This window comes from Halichoeres trimaculatus, unplaced genomic scaffold (genome assembly GCF_033239565.1).
Source record: "Halichoeres trimaculatus isolate MK-OKI-2021-1 unplaced genomic scaffold, fHalTri1.1 fHalTri1_scaffold_11, whole genome shotgun sequence".
Lineage (NCBI taxonomy): Eukaryota > Metazoa > Chordata > Actinopteri > Labriformes > Labridae > Halichoeres > Halichoeres trimaculatus.
The window spans coordinates 14390200-14412396 of record NW_027437189.1 but is presented as its reverse complement, the minus strand read 5'-3'; the positions used below and the strand labels follow the sequence as shown (position 1 = coordinate 14412396).

Sequence of the window (22197 nt, the reverse complement as noted above, 5' to 3'; positions counted from 1 at the left end):
AGTTCTATTCTTGGTGGCAGGGCCCCGTCCATCCCTGAGGGCCACGACCTCTCGCGCTCCTCCTCGAATGCCAGCAGCTTTGCCAGCGTGGTGGAAGAGAATGAGACAGAAGCCACAGAGGACTATGACACAGGCATGGTGAGTTTGAGTGCCCTTTAGACACTAAATCTTAACACGCTCTGCTTGTTTTTCACTTTAATGTCCACACGTTGTCTCCATATCCTCTTTGCCATCTGTGTGCTTCCAGGAGAGTCTGTCGTCTGCCGGGACGCCACATAAGCGAGACTCGCTCACATACAGCACCTGGCTAGAGGACAGCACCAGCACCACCAGTAACACCAGTCGATGCAGCTCACCAGGTTATTGCAAAGATTAAATCTTTGGACCAGATTAGGCTTCAATAAAACTTTGAGAAACAAAGACACATGACACAGCTTCCCTCTCATGTCCTGATTTTCTTGGAGTATCCTTGTGAACAGTTTTAGATCAGTAAATCATCCGAAATGCACTGTATTCATGCAATATTTAAAAAAAAGAATTTAAAGAGCAAGGTTTAAAACGTGTTTTATGTACAAAGCTCCACATTCATTTTCTAAAATAAATGCCAGTCTGCTTCATTAAACTGTTGATGTGTCCTGCAGGGCCCGGAAAACCTGAGCGAGGGAAAGGCCCTGACATCCGCATCAAACTGGAGCGGCCACAGGATCGTCAGTCATCATCGGTGAGTCCAGCAATCCTGGACTGAATTGAAATCTTCATTTTATTTTTAGGACATTTATTTCATCAAGAAACTACGCCAAGAAATATGCAATACATAACTCTTAGCTGCCTTATCAAAAGTGTGCATTAAATTTCTGATGTAAGTTCCAAACATTTAAGAAACATATTAGGAGCAAAGAATAGTACAAGATGATCAAAAGTGAGTAAATTATACTGCTTAAATGAGTGCCAGTGGCGTCATCTCTTCTGTTTTGTTTTCTTTTCTTTTCTTTTCTTTTCTTTTCTTTTCTTTTTTTGTGATTATATACGTTCTCTTTTTAAGGGCTTGGCTTTACAAAGATGCAACAGGTTCAGTTATTGTTAGGAGGGACTTGGCTCCACACTGTGACACAGTCAGACATCAGAAATCTAAACCTTTAGTTATGAGCTAATTTCTACTTTTACTTCATTGCCCTGTTGCTTTTGTCTTTCTTTTGGTTTACCGTGTTCGCTGTCACTGATGTTAGGCTGATTCTGCCCTTTGTGTTTCTCTTTTTTCAGAACTGTTAGCTCAACACACCTGGTTGTATCCTGGATCTCCATCTTCAGGTTGGACTCTCTTCTTCACCCTTTATTGTGTCAAAGACTGCAGATTCAAACTGTGGACCTGACATGCTGTAAATAGGCAACAAATGGTACTGATGCTAATTTGTGGTGTATCTTTTTTTCCTTCACAAAGCATTCCCATAAAGTCACAATCCCTCTGGGAGATGAGACAAGTGCAGGTGTTCGCCACGTTCAGTGATAGAAGAAGAATGACGAAGCAGACGAGGAAGATGAAGGAGATGAAGCAGACGAGAAAGAGCAGGTGGAGCCTGGCCGGTCTGCTGCTCAGTGAAGTCCACGGTGCAGCGTTTCCAGAGATCTGGAAGACTCTGAATAGAGAGGACGATGCACAAAGAGGGGCCAGCTTTTGCACAGTGTTGTTTCCTTTCACTCTTTACTTTGCCTGTTCACACATCTGTTGCCTCGTATGTTTCTGACGCATCTCTAGTTTTGAAAGAGCACGTTTTATATCCAGAACTGATAGTTTTATGTGTTGAAAATGTAACTTTGGTTTAGTTTGTCATTGTGAAGCCTGGGTCTGCTGGTGAGGACAGTGCCATTGAGCTCTAACCTGGATGGTTTTACCAAATCAAAGAAAGATCTTAAATGTAGAATTAAAACCAAATATCCACACAGATAGTGGGTGAAACACTAAACTCCTGATGTGATAGAGGATTTGATACAAATCCAAAAAGAGAACGACTTTTCAGCTAAGCGAAACACATTGAAGAGAGTTTTGTTTTGTAGAAAAAGATCGAATGGCCTTAAATTCAGATGCAGTTTCTTTGCCCCTCAGACTTATTTTACCTCACTTTTTTACTCACATGTTCTGCAGCAGAAAATGGGATTGCTGTATTAGAGAAACATTCAAAATAATATATTCAAAACCATTTTTAAGCACACCACATCCTTCAGGAATCATGGCGCAATCCATTTATTCCTTAGCACTTTGTGTGTAAACAGTTGAAGTTTGGGTATCCTCATCAAAGACTGACTCGGCTGCTTTCTTTGTCTCGTCTGTCAGTGAAAAGACTGGTCTTTGCTTTCTGACTCTGAAATAAATGTCTTTATTTATTGATTTGTTTCCTGTTGAAGTGGCATATATGGTGTAAATCTGTTCTACTGTACCTCAATGGTGGCTACACTAAACACCCTGTCACATGCTTTGAAGTAAATTATGTTGTCAACTGTGAAGCTCTGTCTTTTTCAAGGTTCAGATCTCTTTGATTGCAGCAGATTTAATGAAAACATTGTGAATATTTATTTGCTTTTGCTTAAAATAGCTTCAAACACTACTGATTTTATAGAAACAAATATATTTAGTTAAAGTATATTGTGTATAATGTATAGGTCATTGATTTAAAACTGGATCAACCAACACATGGGAATTACTGCCAAGTTAACAATCTGTTCTTTTATTTCCTACCCTTTGAAATATCATTTAGAGAAAACTTTTTCTTTCTGTAGAGGTTTGTTTAATTTTTTAGACTTTTTTTCAAAGGGAAATCTCACAAGACATTCTGCTGATCATTTCAGTTGCCTTATTATCACAAAAAATGATGTTGTAGAGTAGTGATAGTGAAGCAAATACTCATTTGCCAGCAGGATTTACATTGAAATGAATGTTTTGTTGTTGTTGTTTTTATTGTAAATAAATGCCCCTGAGAATTTAACTGACTTTTGTACACGTCACTAAATGGAAAACCTACTCTCTGGCTTTTATTTATCGTCCCACACAACCAAGGTCTTCAGGACAGCACATAGGGAAAATCCCTGCCGTGAAATGCAGACTAACTGTACATGTTCCACTTTCCCTGGTCTTAATGAAAGCAAAGAGAGAAAGCCCCATGAATAAATGATTTGATGTGGCTGCCCACAAGTATGTCAAACTGGAGCAATCTAAAAGTGGAGGCTTTCCCTTGTTATGCAAGCTTGCCACTGGGAAGATAGAATCAAATTTAGTTTTAATGAGCCAAAAGGACTGAATCATGACCGGAGAGTGCTTTCAAAATGTACCTGCTAGCAGAGGAAAGACGGTCTAATCATTATAGGTTTAGAATATAAATTTAATTCAGGCAAAAACAACATGAAAGTCAGAGCTAGAAACAAATGAGTTCTTCATTTTAGTGCTGTAAGTGTTTTTGTGCTAAAATATGAGCAAAAACATTTCCTGAGATGAGAGAAAATGTGGCACAGGTGAGCTAAGGTCGGTTTTTCTGCTCTCGATGTGCATCACAATCCCTGAATGATTTTAGCCTGACAAAATGTTTAATGCCTAGAAAAAAATTCTGCACTTAACATGCATCCTGACATAGATCGCCTACTTAAAATACTTGTATCACAGAATAAAACGTTTGAGGATTTAAGCAGAATAAATCATGATATTTTAATGACAATAAATCCTTTTCTTTTTGCTCCAGTTGTATTACTCACACAGAACTGACAGAATTATCACTTTGGTAAGGCATAGCAGAGGGTTGATGAGTTCATCTGAATAAACTTAGTACACCCCACACCCTGTATTGCCTAACAGGGTTTATTTAAAGTCAAGCCACCCAAATAAGAAAAAAAAACACCACAAACTTGTTGGGACATTTCCATTTTATATAGTTTATCTTCACAGCTCTTATTTTCCTGCTAAGTTTTTAATTTTGACCTTAACTTAATGTTTGAGTTGCTGAATTATGGTCTATCTGTGCTTTCCACTGCGCAGTGGTAACTGTTATCGCCCCCGTGTGGAATCTTTGAGGATTTTATTTCAGGACTGCATGCAGAATAGTCTGACCCACACACACACACACACACACACACACACACACACACACACACACACACACACACACACACACACACACACACACACACACACACACACACACACAAAACCCCTTTGTAGTTAAAAAGAGGGAGAAAAAAAAATACATAAAAAAAAAAATCGAAAACTGTATCTGAGGAAGCATGTCAGAGTTATACCAGCTACTGGTACTTTGCTCAAGGGCGTCTGTGACCCTAACCGTGTAATTATGTAGCGATACTTTTTAAGGAGTGGGGGTTACTATTACGTCACCTTCCCTTAGATATCCCCCCTCAAATAACAGCTCCGAAGCAGCGTATAAAAAATGTGGAGTAATACTCTTGCGATATTTTTTGAATATTTTTCTTAACAGTTGCACTTGCGGAACCTTTCTTCGGCTTGTTCAACAGGAAACGCATTAAATTTGTGTGGCACGCTCGGTAGTGGTCCTCTGAAGTCACATTGAGGACCAGAACACCGGTCACTGGAATTTAAGGTAAAAGGAGGCATATTTAAATACATACACTTGTTGTCTTCGATTCCTTTTGGAGCTAAAGTCAGGGCCATGCTAATGTTAACCGTTATAGTGAAAACACCTTCACGCTTGTCTTCGTTTGATTTGTGTTGCTAACTAGCATTAGCCTGACACTGTGCATGGCCAACAGAAACAGAAGAAAATATTCAGTTTCGGTCTGCGTTTAGATATTTATTTAGTTACCGATAAATAGAATGGATAAAACTATCACATCAGCCGTTGTGTGAAAAAGAAGCGACCTTAACATACATCTCATGGTAATGCAAGTGATGTGCATCATTCTAGGATATAGAATGTGATACGTGGAAAATGAAATAGAAAAACATGTTGGAATTTACAATAATTAAGGAATTTTAATGTACTTTCTTTGGTATTGCCTACTCGTGTCTCTGCCAATGATAGATACAGTAGTAAGATATACAAAAGTGTTAACGAGTTATGAAAAAACTAAGTCTTCTCGCCCAAAGATAGTTTTTTTTTCTTTCTTTATAGAGGTAAACCATGGTTGTTAGATCTTAAAAATGGGTTTCAGATTCACAAAGAATCAGAGGAGTGTTCTCTTTATTAATGTGCAGTTGAAAGTTCTCACTAATGGCTTGTAATTTTCTTATCCCACAGGACCAGTGCCCTGTCCACCTATCCCCCATGTCTTTATTCAGCTGATCATTCAAAATGTTTACCTCAAAGGTCGCCCCCTGTTTAGGTCTGCTACGCAGAGCAACATGTAAGTACTAACACATATCTATTTAAATCATTTTTTTTAACTTCCTGTTGATGAAGTATTTCTGTTAACTCTTCTTCATATTTATCTCTTCCCTGACCAGGTGCACTTCAAGCCCATGGAGAGAGTTTGAACAAATGTGTCCTACAGGTTGCTCCACATTACTGCTCATCACTGACACAGAAACAGAGGAACTATTCAACAGCAGCTGATAACACGTCTCCTCCACGATGGGTCCAACTTGAACCTGAACTGGAAGAGGCTCTTGTGCCACGTAAGCTGTCAGTTACTCCTCTGGAGAGCTGGCTCTCCCTGCGTTACTCCCTCCCTCCTGCGCTGGAATCAGCTCCACCGCAGGAGGATGTGGGGCTTGTGGAAGAGAAGGTGCTTCCTCCCATCTCTGTCCCTGTTTTAGAGGAGAGGGGGGATACTGTGACGCCCCTTAAATGTAAGAATGTCCTTGAAATCCGGCGGCGAAAGATGAACCGACATAAATACAGGAAGCTGCAAAAGAGGACAAAATTCTTGCGGAGGAGAGTAAAGGAGGGCAGAGGAAGGAAGAAGCAGGTGAGACTCTCTGATTGGATGAAAGTTTATTGTTAAACATGCACTCTGTCAACAAATATGAAGGGTACTTTGAAGACTGTTTAGTTATAGTACTGTAACAGCTTTTATTTCCCTAACACAGCTGTCTGTGGATACAAAGAAATAATCTTCTTTATTTCTGATAATCTCTGACGTTTTTAAAGCTGGTTGTATTTAAATGTATTCCACCATTGCCTTTGACATTACCCATCATGCCTGATTTTTCTCTGCAGAAACGGTTTGAGGAAGACTTGGCTAGGATTTGGAGAAAAGCTGGACTGAAGAAAGCGCCAGAGGGATGGACTACACCTAAGATTTTCCTTCGGCAGCAAGGAAGCAAAAGGGACTGAAAACCACTGACAGTTCTTTGGGTTTATGTCACATTGCTTCACATCGGACTGCTCACACTTCACACACACACTGCAGCTGTAACAAACACCACACTTTCAAGTTTTGCAGCTTATCTGCAGCATGTCTTGGTGATGAAGCCCTCTTCTCTCTGTGTGTACTGTTATTTTTAAGAAAGTGTACATATTCTAATAAAGACCTCTCCCTGTCAAACCTAAGGTGTGGTGCCCTACATATTCTGTGGCCTATTTCAACCGTTGTAGGTTTTTAGGACAACTTACGTTTCCTGTTCTTACTATGGGTGGCAGCATTGTGCAAATTCTGAAGAGCCACCCATTCTCGCATTTCTGTTGTACTTCAACAATTACAGCTTTGTCTAGAAAACAAGGAATCTCTGACAAGCATGTGCAAGTCTTAAAAACGTGCGCCTCTAAACTGCCAGTACAAGACCTGAAAGTGACACTTAAATATAAGAATCAGCATTACTACCAATACAGAAACAAATATATTTTCCTCCTTAAAACTCAGTTATCTTAACATGCATACCAGAAGAAAACATTCTTGAAGATTTTTCTCTTAGATGCAAACAATGAAATTTTATATGAAATCTGCCTGCAAAACTACGCTTATTTAAAGCAATGGCAAGGAACTTTAGTCCTTGGTGATTTTTCTGCTCTGTGAACAAAATGTTACTACTAACTGATAATTTTGTCTCTTGGATGTGTAAGAACTAATTTTTTTCCAACAAATATCCTCTTTTTTTAAAACACTCCAATTATTTATAAGTAAAGAAGCGTCATGATAATAATGTAAACTATGCATCCTTACATGTTACCTGAACAAAGTCTGTTTCATATATGGATGTAGTCTCTGTGACGTCAGAAGTCTGTTTCTAATGCAGAGTTTTGGAGCATATTGTTGGCAGCAGTCATATTGGTAATGGGGCAGGCTTTGAGCCGCCTCAGGAACAGCTATGTAAACTCTGTTTTTAACACACCTGCATTGCCTTATATTTTTAGGCCAGAAGTTGCCGTTTGAGCCTGGAGTGACAGTTTCATGCATTACTAATGACTTTATTGAGATTTTTTTAAGGCCTTGTTTGCTTGTATAGCTCACAAAATGTTTTGGGAAGTAGTTTCATTGTGGTCTATAACCTGAGTAAAATATTCTCATGGGAGCTTTAGGAAAAGTTAAGTAAAGTAAAGGCTATACTTTGGTTATACTCTGGTTACGCTATCATGAGTAGTTATTTGTGTGTTGAGAGAACTTACAGTAAGGATTTGGGACCGTCTATCTAGCATTTTCAGCATCAACATATGTGTTATTGATAAAATCCCGTAGCATTCCGAAGTTTATTGTACACATGTTTTTCGTGAGCACAGAGCAGTGTTGGATTTCAGGGACTGCTGGAGGCGGAGCTCCTCAGACTCCACGCAGCAGAAGTACAACAAAACACAGCTGAGCCGCCGCTGCTCGATGAACTTGAAGCCTTTTGTTTTATCCATTGATGCTCATTCCGTCTCTGTGGGGCTTTCATCTCCGCTGCCAGCACCGATAGAAGGATGCAGCTCGATTTGACTTTTCTTCATGGTAAGTTTTCTTCACTTTTATAGAATATAAAGGTGACTTCAGGAGACTTTCTTTGTGCTATAATTGAAACCAGGTTAGAGTTTGGAGGGGGAACAAACGCAAAACCGGTCAACTCTCAGGTCTCTTCTTTTAAATATGTTTAAATTGCATTTTCGACAGTTTTTCTCCTATAGTACGGGGTTAATACTTTGCGTGGTTAAAATGTTTAACTTAATACTTGGAGATAAAACTTCTAAAACGACTCTTTTAGCCCCTTTAGCTATTTTGTTTAAGTTATTTGTTAACAACGCAACACGTAAAGCCCGTTTTGTTGAAGAATTACGCATTTTCGTCTCCCTTTGTTCAATTTATATATATTTTTTTCTGATTTAAATTGAGGTGATTTTCTTCCTACATCTTAAAGACCCAGACAATCTGTGAAGTGCTTTTCATCTGTTTATTTGTGTTGTATTTTTCGGTCATGATAATTGATAAGCTAGATTTCTTCCACTGTTATCGTTTTACTGCTGAAGCCTATTTTTGAAAGTAAAGAAAATGAGCGAAGTAACACAAAAATAAAGGGGGGAGGGGGTAATGATCAGATAGTATCTCAAAATTATGTTTTGGCATTTCATTATTTGACTTACCAAATATTTCTCTTTTAACTGGTGGAAATGGGCTTCAAAACTTCAGAAATGCTCATAGTAGTGAAAATAAAAAGGATGGTTAGTGGAGCCTTGTGGACTTCAAAGTAAATCAAAGCACATACAGTTTGGCTGGCTCTGACTGGCCCCGGCCTGAGGCAAACAGTGTTTGTGGGACTTTTTATGGTTTTAGCCCCAATGTGTTTCTTGTTAACTGTGGTCTGAGCTGAGGAGTCAGCACAATCCTGCACCCAGTCATTATATGTGTCAGTAATGAGTGTTTCACCATGAGTGGGCTGCTTTGGGTTCATGCTGTGGGGATGTGGAGGGGGGGACAACCTCAACTGTGTTTATGATTGCTGCTGTCTTAATTAACGACCACCAACAAAAGAGGATGGAAAATACTAGAAGTGCTGTTTTGTACAAAATACGATCATAAACAGGCAGCTGCTTACTTGAGACAAAGCTCAAACTATAAAAGCTTGTGTTTTAAACTCCTTCCACATTTCGTACTTTCATACTGTAGCATGATTTTTACAGGAACAACTAGGCTCACATACATTGAGATCACATCCACAACTTAATTCATCGAGATTCAATACTTTACTTTATCGGGCACACATTAAAGTGACTAGGAAGGTTTGAACTGGATAGACTTGACCTATTCATTCTGCTTCACATCTATGAGAATATAACTTGTGTTGGAACAAGTTGCAAAAAACAACTATGTATAAACCACATGGAAATGGAAACTATTGGGTAGCTTTTAATCATGACCACAAACACAATCCCAACATCCTAGGTCCATCTGTGCTACCTTATTGATGAAACATGCACAGCCTTTTTTAATAAAACCATCAGCTGAAAATGCTTTACAATAAAGTAAAGAAACAAAAGTGTTGTTCAAAATAGAAGAAAGTTAAAGAAACTCAGGGTATTGAGCCAAAAAAAAAGAAATAAAATAACAATCCAAATTGGCAGCAAATTTAGAAGAAAAACATGTTTAGGGAAACTAAAAACAAAGGAAATCTGGGATAATGAATTCCATAACTGGTGAAAAAACATTAAGAAGACCGAGCTCCAGTTTAAAGTCTGTAAAAGGATTTTTCTTCAAAAGCAGCAAAGGATCTCAGGGTCCAACAAGCATCAAACAAAAAAAGAAAGTAACTTTGGAGGTTAAGTTTGATCACAAGATGCAAAGTATTTCACTAAAAATATGTGGAGAGTCTTGGCTGCCATGTACTGCACACCTGAGTGTCTCCACAGCAGTCAACAGGCCCCTGAATGCATCTTTGTGTGTTTGGCTGAGTCTGAAGCTGGACACATTTGTTTAGTTTATTCTCAGCCTGTGACACTACTGTGAGTAAACCGAACTCACTCTCACATCATCAATGAATCAGAGGACTTATGCTGACTCCTGACATGCCTTTCTTTTGAGCCGAACATGTTTCACTTTCTCCTGTTACCTTTGGGGACAATAACTGTTAAATGAGTCTCAACCTGACCCCTGGGGATAGCTAATAGCAGCAGTGATTTTGCACGCCATTTGGTAAATGCCTGTTATTAAAGCTGGTAAACTCAATAGCACATTGTTAAGTCTTTAGAGCTAAACCAGCCTTGTGAGTCACCATCCTGTGTGTGCGTCTGGAGACGAGATGAGAGAAAATTACAGAGGCCGGGACACTTTGTTTTACTTTCTGCATGAAAGTTTTTTACCCCTCAACAGAAAACCCACCGAAGTTTTCCAGCATGAAGTCTCGTCTCCTATTGCCAGTGTGTGCTCTAATAATGCTGCTTGAAATGTCATTACTGAAATGGTCCAATCTTAAAAATGTCTTTGCATGCTCTGCTGGCTTAAACCATCTCTGTTAAAGCACAGTAGCAGCACTGAGGTGAGGGTTGTTCACGTTACAGGAGGTAAACAGACTCTTCACTCAACTGTTGCTTGTGTGGAGGCAAAGAATCAGCTGTATGAATCCTTGATGAGTTTAGCATCTGGAGGAGAAGGCATGTTTTGGACTGAACCTCACAGATTCAGTACAGATTTGTGGTTTTTGGTCCCCGCTGTCAGTGACTGAATGGAATCTTATTTATGCAGCAGTGATGAAGGACTTTACATCCGTGGCTTCAGAGATATTTTTTTCTTTGTATGACATAAAAAAAGCAAAGAAAGCTGTCAGTAAAAGAATGGTATTCATTTTTGGAGGTTAGAACCAATTGGCTTTGAGCGAAAGTGAGAGCCATGGTATGTAAACACAGTGGGAGCTCGACATTAGCACTCTGCATCTGTCTTACCCCCATAAAATCTTTTATTACCTATGAAGATGAATCAAAGGTGGAGCAATTCCTCTGTACATTCCAAAATGTAGACTTGCAATAAACACTGAGCCACATCACCTCTTGGTTACAGCCTGCTCACAGCATATAGCATTTTATAAAGCTCTGACATACACAAGCATGGCCAAAAAATATAAAATGAAAACAAAAGGCTAAAACACGTTAAATACCACAGATATTAACTGAGGCAAAGAGAGGAAAACAAATCAGGCCATGATGACAGCTCAGTATTTTAATGACTATTTCTGGTAATAATATTGAAGAGGGCAGAAATCTATTGAATACCAGTAAACAAGATTTTTTAAAATTGGAATAAAAGTCTAAAAATAATGTCCCCTGTTTCCTTAAAAATCAATTTCAATTCTGTACAGCTAAGGAGAGACAAGTAATATTTTCTAGAAAGGTTAACTTAATGCAGGAAGTTGTAGACAGTTGTAACAGCAGTGCAGAATTTATTTAAAACATATATCTGAAGTCGAGAATATAAAGTGCATTTCATTGCATCTGTTTGAATCCCAAACGAAGACACTGGAGGTTTGAGCCATCACTTGAGACAGCATCATACAACAAATCAAAAGAAATCGGTTTAGACTTGAGAAAAAGAATTGTTGATCCTACAAAGCAGGAGAGGGATACACAAAGTTATCACAGCAATTCCAAATGTCACGAAGTGGAGAGAGAAGTATCTTCAAGAAATGCAAAAAGAGCCGCACCGTACGGGACAAGTCTCGCAAAGGTAGGAAGCCAAAGATTTCAAACTCAACTCTGGAAAGAAAACTAGTGAGAGACATGTCTAAAGACCCAAAAACAACTACTAAAGCATGAGTTAACGACTTAGCTGAGTCAGGAATTGTCGAGGGTCAAAAATGACTGTCACAAGAGCCCTGTGCAGAATTTTACTGCAAGGATTCAGGCCAAATAAAAAACCCTCTACCTCTACAGAAGAGACACCTTCAGCCAGACTGAGGAATGCTAAGTACAATCAATAGAAAGGTTATGCATCCTGGAAGCGTGTTCTTTAATCAGATGAGACCGAACTTGAGCTTTTTGGCCATAGAGAGTCTGTTGGAGGAAAAAGGCAGAGGCATACAACCCACAGAACACCATCCCCTCAGTTAAACACAGTGGTGGGAGTATCATGCTGTGGGGGATGCTTCAGTGCGTCTGGAACAGGGAATCTCATAAAGGTTGAAGAGATCATAAAGAAAGAAAGAAGGATATGTGAAGATTTTGAAAGAAAATCTCAAGCAGTCAGCAGCAAAACTGGGTTTGGGTTGTCACTTTGTCACACAACAACAAAACCAAAACATTTGTGGCTCCATGTGAAGACATACCTCCAGAAAACTAAAGTTACTGACTAGGTTCAAAACGCTGACTTGAGTCTCATTGGAAATTTGTGGTGTGATCTGTAGACCAGGGTCCCTGCCAGAAGACCATGAAATCTGGAGGGACTTGAACGGTTTGCCAAAGAAAAATGGGCTGGGATTCCTAAGGAGATGTGTCAGAGACTTGTTACAAACTACAACAAATGTCTGCATGCTATTATCTAGCAAGAAGGAGAATCAATTGATTATAAGCATTGAGCGGCTAATAACTTTAACCTCAAACTGTATTTACTGTATATTTTACCAATTCTTTAAAAAAAAAAAAAAAAAAAAAAAGGGTGGATTTTTTTTTCTTTCAATTGGATGCTCATACACTGTTTTACTGCTATTATCATGAACTAATGTCTTGTTTTGTTGATAAAAGTCTGCAGTGTTTCAAAAACCCAAAACAGCAGCACGTGGAAAACTCTGTCCTCCACAGTCCACAGCATGAGCAGTAAAAATACACAGGTGTGAGGTGTTGACACCAGGCAGTGTGACTGAAGTGCGTAGTCACCCGGTTCTTCTTCCCCCCAGGATCATGGCCTTGCAGCAGCAGCCAGGATGAATAGAGGCTCTGTATGCTTTGGCTGCACAGATCTTCTGCAAACAGGCGACTAAATAACACTTAGGGGGAAAAAAATACATGGGGACTAAAAATGTGCTGTTGGAAAATTCCCGATCTTTGGAGGGAGAAAACACGACCAGCAAAATGTTTTTGAACATCTGGTGCACTTTGTTCTGCTTTCGTTTTTCTGTCAGGTACCTTTCTGTTTTAAAATTCTCCACTTCACCATGTCTTTGTTTCTGCAAACAGTCCTCTCACTGAACCCACATCTGCTGCAGAGCTTCTATTCTTCACTCTTGGGTCAGCCCAGGTCAAAACTAAACCCTTCAACTATCACAGCTTCTTACTGAGTTTAATTTTACATATTTCAGATTTTTACTTTCATGCACTAGAGAATAACTGGAAAAAGGAACAAATTTCCCAATTTTTATTTTGAATTCAATGTCCCAGAAGAATAAAACTCTAACTCCTTGTTTTTGTCTGTTTCAGTTCTTGCTCTGCTCTCCCTGCCAGGAGGTAAGACTTGAGCACTCCCCTGAACTAGCACTCCCTGCACAAAAGCTGAATGTACAGTAGTTAACGTGTGATGCTTCTCTCTCCATCATTAAGTTATCATGTTATTTTGTGTCAGCATGGGCTCAGAGCAGCAGCAGCAGCAGGCTCGGCGTGGTGGTGGAGGCCAAAAACATCACCCTCCCTGCAGGCTCGAAGGCCATCCTGCCATGCCACAGCCCCCGCATGGTGTGGACCCAGGACAGACTGAAGGACAGGCAGAGGGTGGTGCACTGGGATGTAGTGCACAGCAGCCCTGAATACTCTGTGGAGCGGATCCTTGACATGTCCCCTGGAGCTCGACAGAGGGTCTACAACGGCTTCAACAAAGGACGGGTCTCTGTTCCTGACTCTGCTTTCAGCGATGGCAACTTCTCCCTCATCATCAACAGTGAGCTTTGATTCTGGTTTTACAGAGATGATGTAATACACACACAGTGAGCACTGGTGGCTGCACAGAGACTTTATTTACCATTTACTTCACAGAAGTTTCCCCACACTCAAAATGTTGAAACAATTTTGTAGTCTGGGTTTAAAGTTATATAACAAACAGAGCAAACATTTCACCCTTTCTGTATACTAGACTACCAATTCATAGTTCAAGCCTAGGGGCGGAGATATGGGTGCGGCCAAATGGTCCCACTTTCAACAGGCCCACCCTAAACTTTTTGTTGATTTTTTGAATCAGTTAATTAATTTATTGGTTTTATTGGAAAATTGTTATATTTTATCACTTCATTTTTTTATTGTTAGATGCCCTGTCTTTATAAAATGGGTTGAGTTTGGCGATCATTTTTAGCCTGTTCAAGAAAAAAAAAACTAAACAGAGTTATGAAGCATTCAGCCTTATGTTACATGAGCAGGATTAAAGAATGATTTTTGGAAAGAACGTACATTTTTTATTGTCTTTTACCTAACAGTGGTTAAGCATGCTGCTTTTACAGCTCATAATAAATAGAAGGCCATAGCGATGCAGTAGAGCGTCACTGTTTAGTCAGTGCCATGGAAAAAAATTGCAGGTAGACCTGTCTGATGCACAAAATGTTTATAAAAATGCAACCAAATATTAAATGAGCAAAAAGCAACCAAATCTGCTTGAAAACTACACATTATGACAAATAATAAGTCAGCCATTTGATTTTTTTTAGTAGCATTCTTATAACTTTTGTAATTTAAGGCCTAGCCAAATTTGTTTGACCCACCTACCCACCCATGTCAAAGCAAAGGCGTTGACATTGCACCAAGACATTGCACCATTGCTTCAGCTGTAGAGAAAGTAACTTAGCTATCATTGAGGTATCCACCGGCTGCTGGTCTTGCTGCTAGCATTAAGCTAGCTTGAGTTAATTCAGCTCTGTGTTGCACTTTGCAGGCCTCAAAAAGCTTATAAGTGGCAAATAACTAACATTATTTAGGGTTGTGTGCTTGCAGAGACTAGCAGTGGGGAGATTTTTTATTCTGATTTATTATTGTGTTGTTTTTTACTTTTGTTTTGTAATTGGCTGTCACACCAGATACTATCATGACGCTAGACAAATCACAGTAACCCAAACCTGAACATGGACTGTATGAAATATGGACCTAGTCGCTTTGATGTCATCTAACTGTATCTAATACAAAGTAATGAAGCTGATCGTTGGTGGACGCCATATTGGATATGATTCAGACTTTGAGCCTAATTTGTAACAGCTCTAGGGCACCTGTCAGTCAAATGAGCTGACCTATGCCACTGATTGGTCAAACTCATGATCTTCTAAACCTCTGAGTAACAAAAAATTCACCACTGTATAGTGTGTGCCAATAGTTGAATACAGCGTCTCAGGCTAAGCTGTTTTTTGAATCAGGCTCTAAGTGTTTTTTAATGCCTTAAAAGTCTGTTTTTTTTTGGCTTGGTGTGTAGACTATGTGGTTTCTAGTCTTTCTGCAGCTAGTCTCATGCAGGTTCTTAATAAATAGCATCTTTTAACACTTTTGCATAAGCTTCATTTTTCTAAACTGTATGCCGCCCCTCGAACCTGAACCATTAGCTATCGAGCTAGCTTTGGGTGAATCAGATATTCATGTCTGAAGCTAGATCTTAACAAAAACAGTGTAGTTAAAATATGCAACTATCTGCTGTTTCCAGCCATCACTTGAAATTTCTAAAAAATGTTATACCCAAAATCTGCTCAACATGTGTGACAGCGCAGAGAATTTGTCACTCAGCATGCTCCCTGTTTTATAGGCTTGTCTTAGAGTGCGCCAGTGATGACAGCACATCATTTGTCTGTCACTTTTAGTGCCTAAGTGCATCAGGATAAGTGCTTTCTGGTTGTAGATTGTGATGTTTGGACCTGGTATCATGCAAAAGGAAACATCACGAGGGAATCACAGGTTGACACATGAGCCTAATTCTTTTTGAACACTGCTATCTTCCTTCAAAAACATTGTCTTATACTTTTATTGTTTGTTTTTCAGATGTTGTCACGTCAGACAGAGGAGTTTATACATGTAATCTGCACCATCACTACTGCCAGATCCACCAGTCCATTCAAGTCCAGCTCAATGTCACTAAATCAGGTAGGGTTTCCCTATCATGAATGACCGTTTTCCCTCCAGTCACTTTTTCTCTGGAGTCATTGGCAAAACGATCCTTCATAGAACTCGCTCATACAGACCACCCATGTTTTTTATTTGGTCTTTTAATTTCGGAAAAATTGGAACACATCATCAAATAACAGAGTTGTTTATTTAACGTAATTTTTCCAGCTCGGAAAGAGAGGCGCTACTGGGATGGAGAGAAGACGGTCTTTGTTGTCTTGCTTGGCAGCTCAGTTGTGTTGCCCTGTGTGAACCGGCGCCCCCTGTGGAGAGAGGGTCTCCAGGAGGACCAGCAGCAGGTGGCTCACTGGGATTTCCAGGCCCCTGGTGTGCGACCTGACAGAGCCAACCGCCTAGTTGACCTCTATGCCTCTGGAGAGCGCCGGGATTACGGACCTCTCTTTGCCCTGAGCAAGATGCGAGTGGAGGAGGATGCTTTCACTTTAGGGGACTTCTCACTCTCCATTTCTGACCTGAAGCCTGTCGACAAAGGCCTGTACTCCTGCCACCTTCATCATCACTACTGCGGTCTGCATGAAAGACGCATCTTCAGGCTCACGGTGGGACCTCCACTTCCACCTGCCCCAACTACAGAAACCAGAATCTCCAAGAATGAACTTCCAGAGCCAAGTAGGTCACTCAGAATTAGAACAACTCAATATCACCACCTTTAATTTGTTTTTCCAGATGCTGGTGTTGGTTAATGTTTTTCCCCACGTGGCTGAATTGTGCAGAGTGAGACAACACAGCTTCTGGGTTTTTTTGGCTGTATTTATAGGCATAGTTGGTCAGTTAAATCAGCTCCTCCTCTTGCCAATTCTTTCCTCTGACCTCTCTGTTTTTTTGTTTGAGCCAGAAAAGAAGGGAGGAGGTCGAAGGAATGTACAAGCAGCCATGGGAAGAAAGACAGAAAGCTCTTCTCTCTTTGTTGAAAACTTCTTGTAGCTCTGTCTTAAGAAGCTCCTCACAGCAAACAGCTTTAAATTAGGAGTAAAGGATGTGGTCTCATTTTCTTTGCTCACTTTTTCTTCATTTGCAGCTGGAGACATTTTAACCACGCTGAGCAGAGGAGTCGGCTGCAGCAGCCACTAATTTTGGGAGTGGAGGATCATATCTTTGTGTGTTTTTCCCCCTCCATTTAACCCCAATCTCCAAAAAAGCCCCGACCACGTGTCTAGACTGGTTACTCTGTATCTCAAGTTTTGTTGATCTTTCTTTTCTCCCAGCCTGCTCTGTTTCCCTGCTGATGTGTATCAGACTCCAGTGTAGTGGAGGCGTGTTTACCAGCAGTTAGAGGAAGTCTCATACATCTGTTCAACATCTGGGCCAGCTGACATGAAAGAGCAGAGAAAGGGAGGGGGTGGCAGTATGGATCCTGCTGTCCCGTAAAGAAGTGACAGCCTTTATTAGCTCAATGAGTATGTTTGGCAGAAATGCACGCGTGGAAAAAGGGCATCCTGCCTGCGCGCTTTAAGCAAACATCATCTAGGGATTTGTTTTTTCTTCACACTCTGCTAATCTTAAAGATGAAATCCAAGTTGTTTATGTGCTTGAAGGAGCCAGCAATCATCTGTCAGGAGAGCGTTTCACTTTAATGCTGTAATTATTTATGGCAAGCACAAATAGATGATTATTTCTGAGGAAACATGAAGCAGGCGTTTTGTGAGCTGTCAGAAACCCATGAAAAATCTCTATCCACACTCTTGTTCATCGACTTGCAAATGATGCATATCCCACAGGAGTCGAAGCACACAGGATAACCTCTGTGCCGCATATGGGAGATAGCTGCTAATATGTACACGCTTGTCAGATGTGTCAGGACGAGGGTAACAGGCCACTGCGGGGACGTGGCTGTAGTGGCGAGTTTGACAGTTGAGCTCCAGAGACGATGACCTCGGACACGACTTCTGAGGTTTCATATCTGATGCATTGAAAATGACGGGTGGTAAATGCAGACCAATCAAGTCAGAATCATATTCTGTTCATGTGACTGTCTGGATTTGAAAACAAGCAGTTAATTTAATGCTTTCCTCATTAGGCTCCAAGTAGCACCTTGTTTTATATGCATATGAATTATTTGACAGAGAATACTTTTTTAAGCTTTCAGCAGCTCTGAAAAATTATTTAAAGGGGTTTTCTGCCAGGGGTTGTGCAACTTCAAGCCGACTATCCACAAAGTGCAAACTAACACTTCAGGTCACTGTCAGTCTGAGCTTTCAGCAGATTTGTGTTCAGACTTACAGCTTTCACCAACAAAGTGTCAAAGATTTCTTTTCCATGCATGCAGAAGCCAGACTTGTGTGTTTGTAAAAACAGACCTAAATGGAAAAGTCATATAGACGTGCAGACAGACCACATAACAGAGCGTGTCTCTCTCTTTCCTCACACTTCGCCTTTTTTCTGGCCAGTCTGTTTTTTTTTTTCTAAGGAGGAAAAAAAAATAACAGCTGCATGACATCAGGTCTGGAAGTCATTACCACAGAGCAGCATTTTGACATTTAACTCCCACTCTCCCTCATTCTCTGTCGCTGACTTTTGGACACAAATGAAAAGAGAGGATCCTCGGTGGGAATAGAAATGTTTAGTTTTGTTGAAATGCTGGTTCATCACCCATTGTAAATCCAATGCAACATCCCAGTATTTCACAGTTAGAATCTGACATTAAATATGTCCCATTTTAGTGTGTTTATTTGAAGGTATGCTAAACTGTCCTACATGGTTTGTCAATACACAAGATAACTTAGTATATTCAATTCTGTTTCCATTTCGTCTCCAGGGGTTGATGAGCCAGAGAGCCCTCGTGTTGTGAATGTCATCCTCCCCGAGCATCGAGGTTATTTCATGCAGCATCTTGGCTACTTCCTGGCAACTTTCTTACTGCTGGCGTTTATTGTTGTCGCTGTCATTGTGCTGACTCGACGGCGCAAAAAGAGAGGTACTGTAGCTACCATACACTCAATGTTTTTTACACATTTCCAAAGCTTGAATTTCTTTTTTGTTCCTAAGATTTTGTGTTTCATCAATTCATCAGGGCTGGAGTACGAGCTGCGTGGATCTGAACGGTAAGACACCCCTATGGAATAAATCATGTACTGTTCTTCTCCAGAATAAACCAAATTCCAAACTGAGAAATGTTTATTTCTGTGCAGGGGAAGCAGGATCAGTAGGGATGAAATATCTTTAGACTGCACAGAGCTCAGGGCCTGTAACCAAGTGCCGCTGAATTCAGGTAGTGCAAACAACATTTACACACACACAAACACACACACACTGTATAAAACACACATAAATAAAATATATGTTGTTGCCTTTTCACGAACTTTGTGTCTTCTGAAACCTGCAGACTACAAAAACAACCTGCTGAAAGAGAGAGATATGGCCAAAGACTGCAATACTGGTGAGAATGCACAGTTTTATTCCATTTAATAATCATCCCACATGAACAAACTTAGAGATTTAAGAAATATAATGTTCTATTTATAAAGTATCCCTCCCCTAATGTCTCCTGCAGACTTTGACGGAAAACTGTGGAAGTAAGTGTGATTTTCTGAGCTGCTGGCAGGTCCAGAGCAAACATGGGATAACTGAAGGGACTGTGGAAAGGGAAAAAAGGAGGAAACCCAAAAGAGGACAGGAGGAAAGCTCCCTCTGCTGTAAAGCTTTTTCACTAAAAGCCACCATAAGTTTGTCACGTTAGTGTTTATACAACTTGCTTTTTCAGCAGCTGTTCTAACAGTATGGTTAAACTTATATTTGATCTGTACTCTTTACATCATATTTGGTTTTTATTTCACTCGACACAATGTTTTTTATTATCATATTTTTTTTTATTTTTTTTTTTAACCAAAGTGCATGCTGTTTATCAAAGTATTTGTTCTTCACATGCTTTCAGGGCTGCATCCAGTCTTTTTCTTTTGCACAATTTTTACTGTAATTTGTTCGTGTATGTCAGTGAGCATTGAGGGTAAATGAGAACAGTGTTTGGAACAAGTGCCACACATTTTAAGCTATGAACAGAACACTTTTTAGTGTAAAAAATGTGTAAAATCATCCCTTACTTTATTTAAAAATGCTTTTGGGATAATTACCATTTTTTTCTTGACATGACCTTTTTCATAGAATATGAAGGATCTATGTTATTTTTCTCCAATTGATCCTTTCTCTTTCAACTGGATGTAAATGGATGTAAAGTATAACTGTAGAAAAGTAACTGATCAGGTGAAAAATAATGAAATTGTAGGACTTAAGGCTCAGTTGACCAAAACTCAGGAAAAAAAAACTTTTGTCTTTAATGGTTTGTTCAGGACTTTGTTGCTTCAAACCTACAATGAACTGAAACTGAATTAACAAATCTGCTGGTCAATGACGTCATTAACTGTCTGCCTGATAACTGTATGAGGCTCACTGCAGGAAGTGTCTACTGCCTCAGAAATTACAAAGTGTAATATTAGCCCCTTGATTTTCTTTGTGTCTCGCTGACTTGCACACTCTTATGTTGGTTTCTTCTGAGAAAAGATTTCTCCTAATAAAGGTTCAGAACAGTGGCCAAAGTCTCATCTGCTTTTTTTCTTTTCTATTGATGAGAAGCTGAGTTGAGCTAAAATGTCCCTGAAGCTTTGAAGATTTGGAGGAAAAGGGGAAGAACAGTTGAGATCAGTGCTCCAATATTCCTTTAAATTCAAGACACATGATTGAACTGTGGATATTGTAGACTCAGTCTTAACAAATGCTGATTTCATATTTTTTTGTATGAATCTTCAATATTACCAATGTTTTGGGTGATAATGAGATTTAACAGAAAAAATAAATAAAAAGAGGGTTCAAGTAATAAAATTAAGGAAATGGGAAAAAATGATTAGCACTTGGTTTGTCTGTTTACGAAACACTGCTGCAGGTGTTAGCCTGTTTTTATGTGTGTGAAACGGACTGTAGAGGGTGTTAGTGTGCACATGTTTTGTTTGGAATGATTTTTGTTTGCCTTGTGGGTTTTTGTGTGTGTGTGAGTGTGAGTGATTTCAGAGTCTGGATGGTTGTGTGCGTATTGTAGTGTGTAAAAAAAAAAAAAACCTCATTACAGCGTCTTTGCTTCTAGAACCAAAAAGTTTACACAATGTAAATCTTACAATTTTAGTTTTATGATTCCACCTGTTTTCACCCTGGAGGCAATCATCAACTAAAATAAATCACAAAAAATCCCATGGTAGTTTCTGATTGTGTCTGTCATTTGTACTGATTGCTATTAACATCTGTAATGAGCCTTTTACTGGGAAAGAAAGCCCATTAGCAGACATGATTAATTAGTGCACCTGTTTTCCAGGGGGGTGCCCTGCCCTCACCCTACTCACATTGAAATGTGATTGGCCAACCTAATATCTTAAACTACAATCAGCTGTTTGGCTGTCAGCTATGGGGTTTGTTCAAATCAATTACTTAGAATATTGGATTTCATCTTGCTGCAAATTGTTTTCTTTGAATTTTAATATAAGACATTCGGTACTGTTTTATGCGTTGCTACCAAGCGGCAACCTCCAGTCCAAAGATATGAGACAATGCAGAAGTACTAAAACCTGCTGTTTCTATCCTATTAACTTATTTACAGCCTGGTTCAACAAATGTCTGTTTGAATCGTTCATTTCAATATCAGCACACACTTTACAGGGGCTGAATTTTTTTTCTAACTCAGCAATTCAGAGGATATCAAGATTGTGAGCTCGCCCAATCAGAGGCACAGCTCAGCCCTATAGCTGTACTCAGAGCCCCCGTCACTTCCAATATGGCTGCGATAGCCGATTTGCTTCAAAAAGAGTGATGTCGCGGAGACTATATCCATAAAATATACAGTCGATGGTTGCTACTTTCTTAATATTCAAAAACATTTAACAGGAATATATAACATATTTTGTGGGACCCTGGTGTTAGAAACTGAAGTAGACATGACAACTGGTCACAGAAAGGGTAAGTATAACCTAATAATTTCTGAGTATGTGGTAGCTATTGTACTTTTAGATTTAGTCTTTTAATGAAAATACCTGTTTAGTCACATTTCAGTGTTTCTTTTTTAAAAAACGTATAGTTTTTGTTGATGAAACCTCAAACATTTTAGCTTAGTTTTGGCTAATTTATTTAGCCTGTTGTCATCCCCTCTGCTGCTTCAAAATGAGTTGTTGACAAGCTGTTGTCATCATAATTTTTCACTGAAAAAAAATTAGCATGCTTCATGGGTATGTGTGCATTCATACTTTATCCCACCCCTTCATAAATTGGTGCCCAGACTGGGCCACCTCTATCTAAAATG

At 39.6% G+C, this 22197-nt stretch overlaps 3 protein-coding genes across 19 annotated transcripts in view; all 3 read left to right on the top strand.

Annotated features, from left to right (window-relative positions):
- The window catches only part of rap1gapa (RAP1 GTPase activating protein a), a 62775-nt gene extending 60628 nt beyond the window's left edge, over positions 1–2147 (top strand). For 14 of the 17 annotated variants that reach the window (XM_074680960.1, XM_074680952.1, XM_074680951.1 and 11 more), the window contains 5 exons: positions 3–138; positions 248–359; positions 642–721; positions 1261–1308; positions 1439–2147. In XM_074680960.1, the coding sequence (XP_074537061.1) occupies positions 3–138; positions 248–359; positions 642–721; positions 1261–1269 (337 nt within the window). In that variant the 3' untranslated portion in view covers positions 1270–1308; positions 1439–2147. The remainder of the gene's footprint in view (positions 1–2; positions 139–247; positions 360–641; positions 722–1260; positions 1309–1438) is intronic. The other 3 variants (XM_074680955.1, XM_074680968.1, XM_074680953.1) reach the window with 1 other exon arrangement.
- Positions 2148–4450: 2303 nt separating this feature from the next.
- Positions 4451–6523, top strand: aurkaip1 (aurora kinase A interacting protein 1). The gene is made up of 4 exons (XM_074681833.1): positions 4451–4595; positions 5253–5358; positions 5459–5922; positions 6174–6523. The coding sequence occupies exons 2-4, from the start codon at positions 5307–5309 to the stop codon at positions 6288–6290; spliced, it is 633 nt and encodes a 210-aa protein (XP_074537934.1). The 5' UTR covers positions 4451–4595; positions 5253–5306; the 3' UTR covers positions 6291–6523.
- Positions 6524–7739: 1216 nt separating this feature from the next.
- Positions 7740–20440, top strand: LOC141799430 (matrix remodeling-associated protein 8-like). The gene is made up of 10 exons (XM_074681674.1): positions 7740–7878; positions 13260–13286; positions 13402–13713; positions 15780–15881; positions 16071–16532; positions 18679–18837; positions 18934–18964; positions 19052–19131; positions 19246–19299; positions 19414–20440. Exons 1-10 carry the CDS (start codon positions 7851–7853, stop codon positions 19437–19439), a joined length of 1281 nt encoding a protein of 426 aa, XP_074537775.1. The 5' UTR covers positions 7740–7850; the 3' UTR covers positions 19440–20440.
- Positions 20441–22197: the final 1757 nt, after the last annotated feature.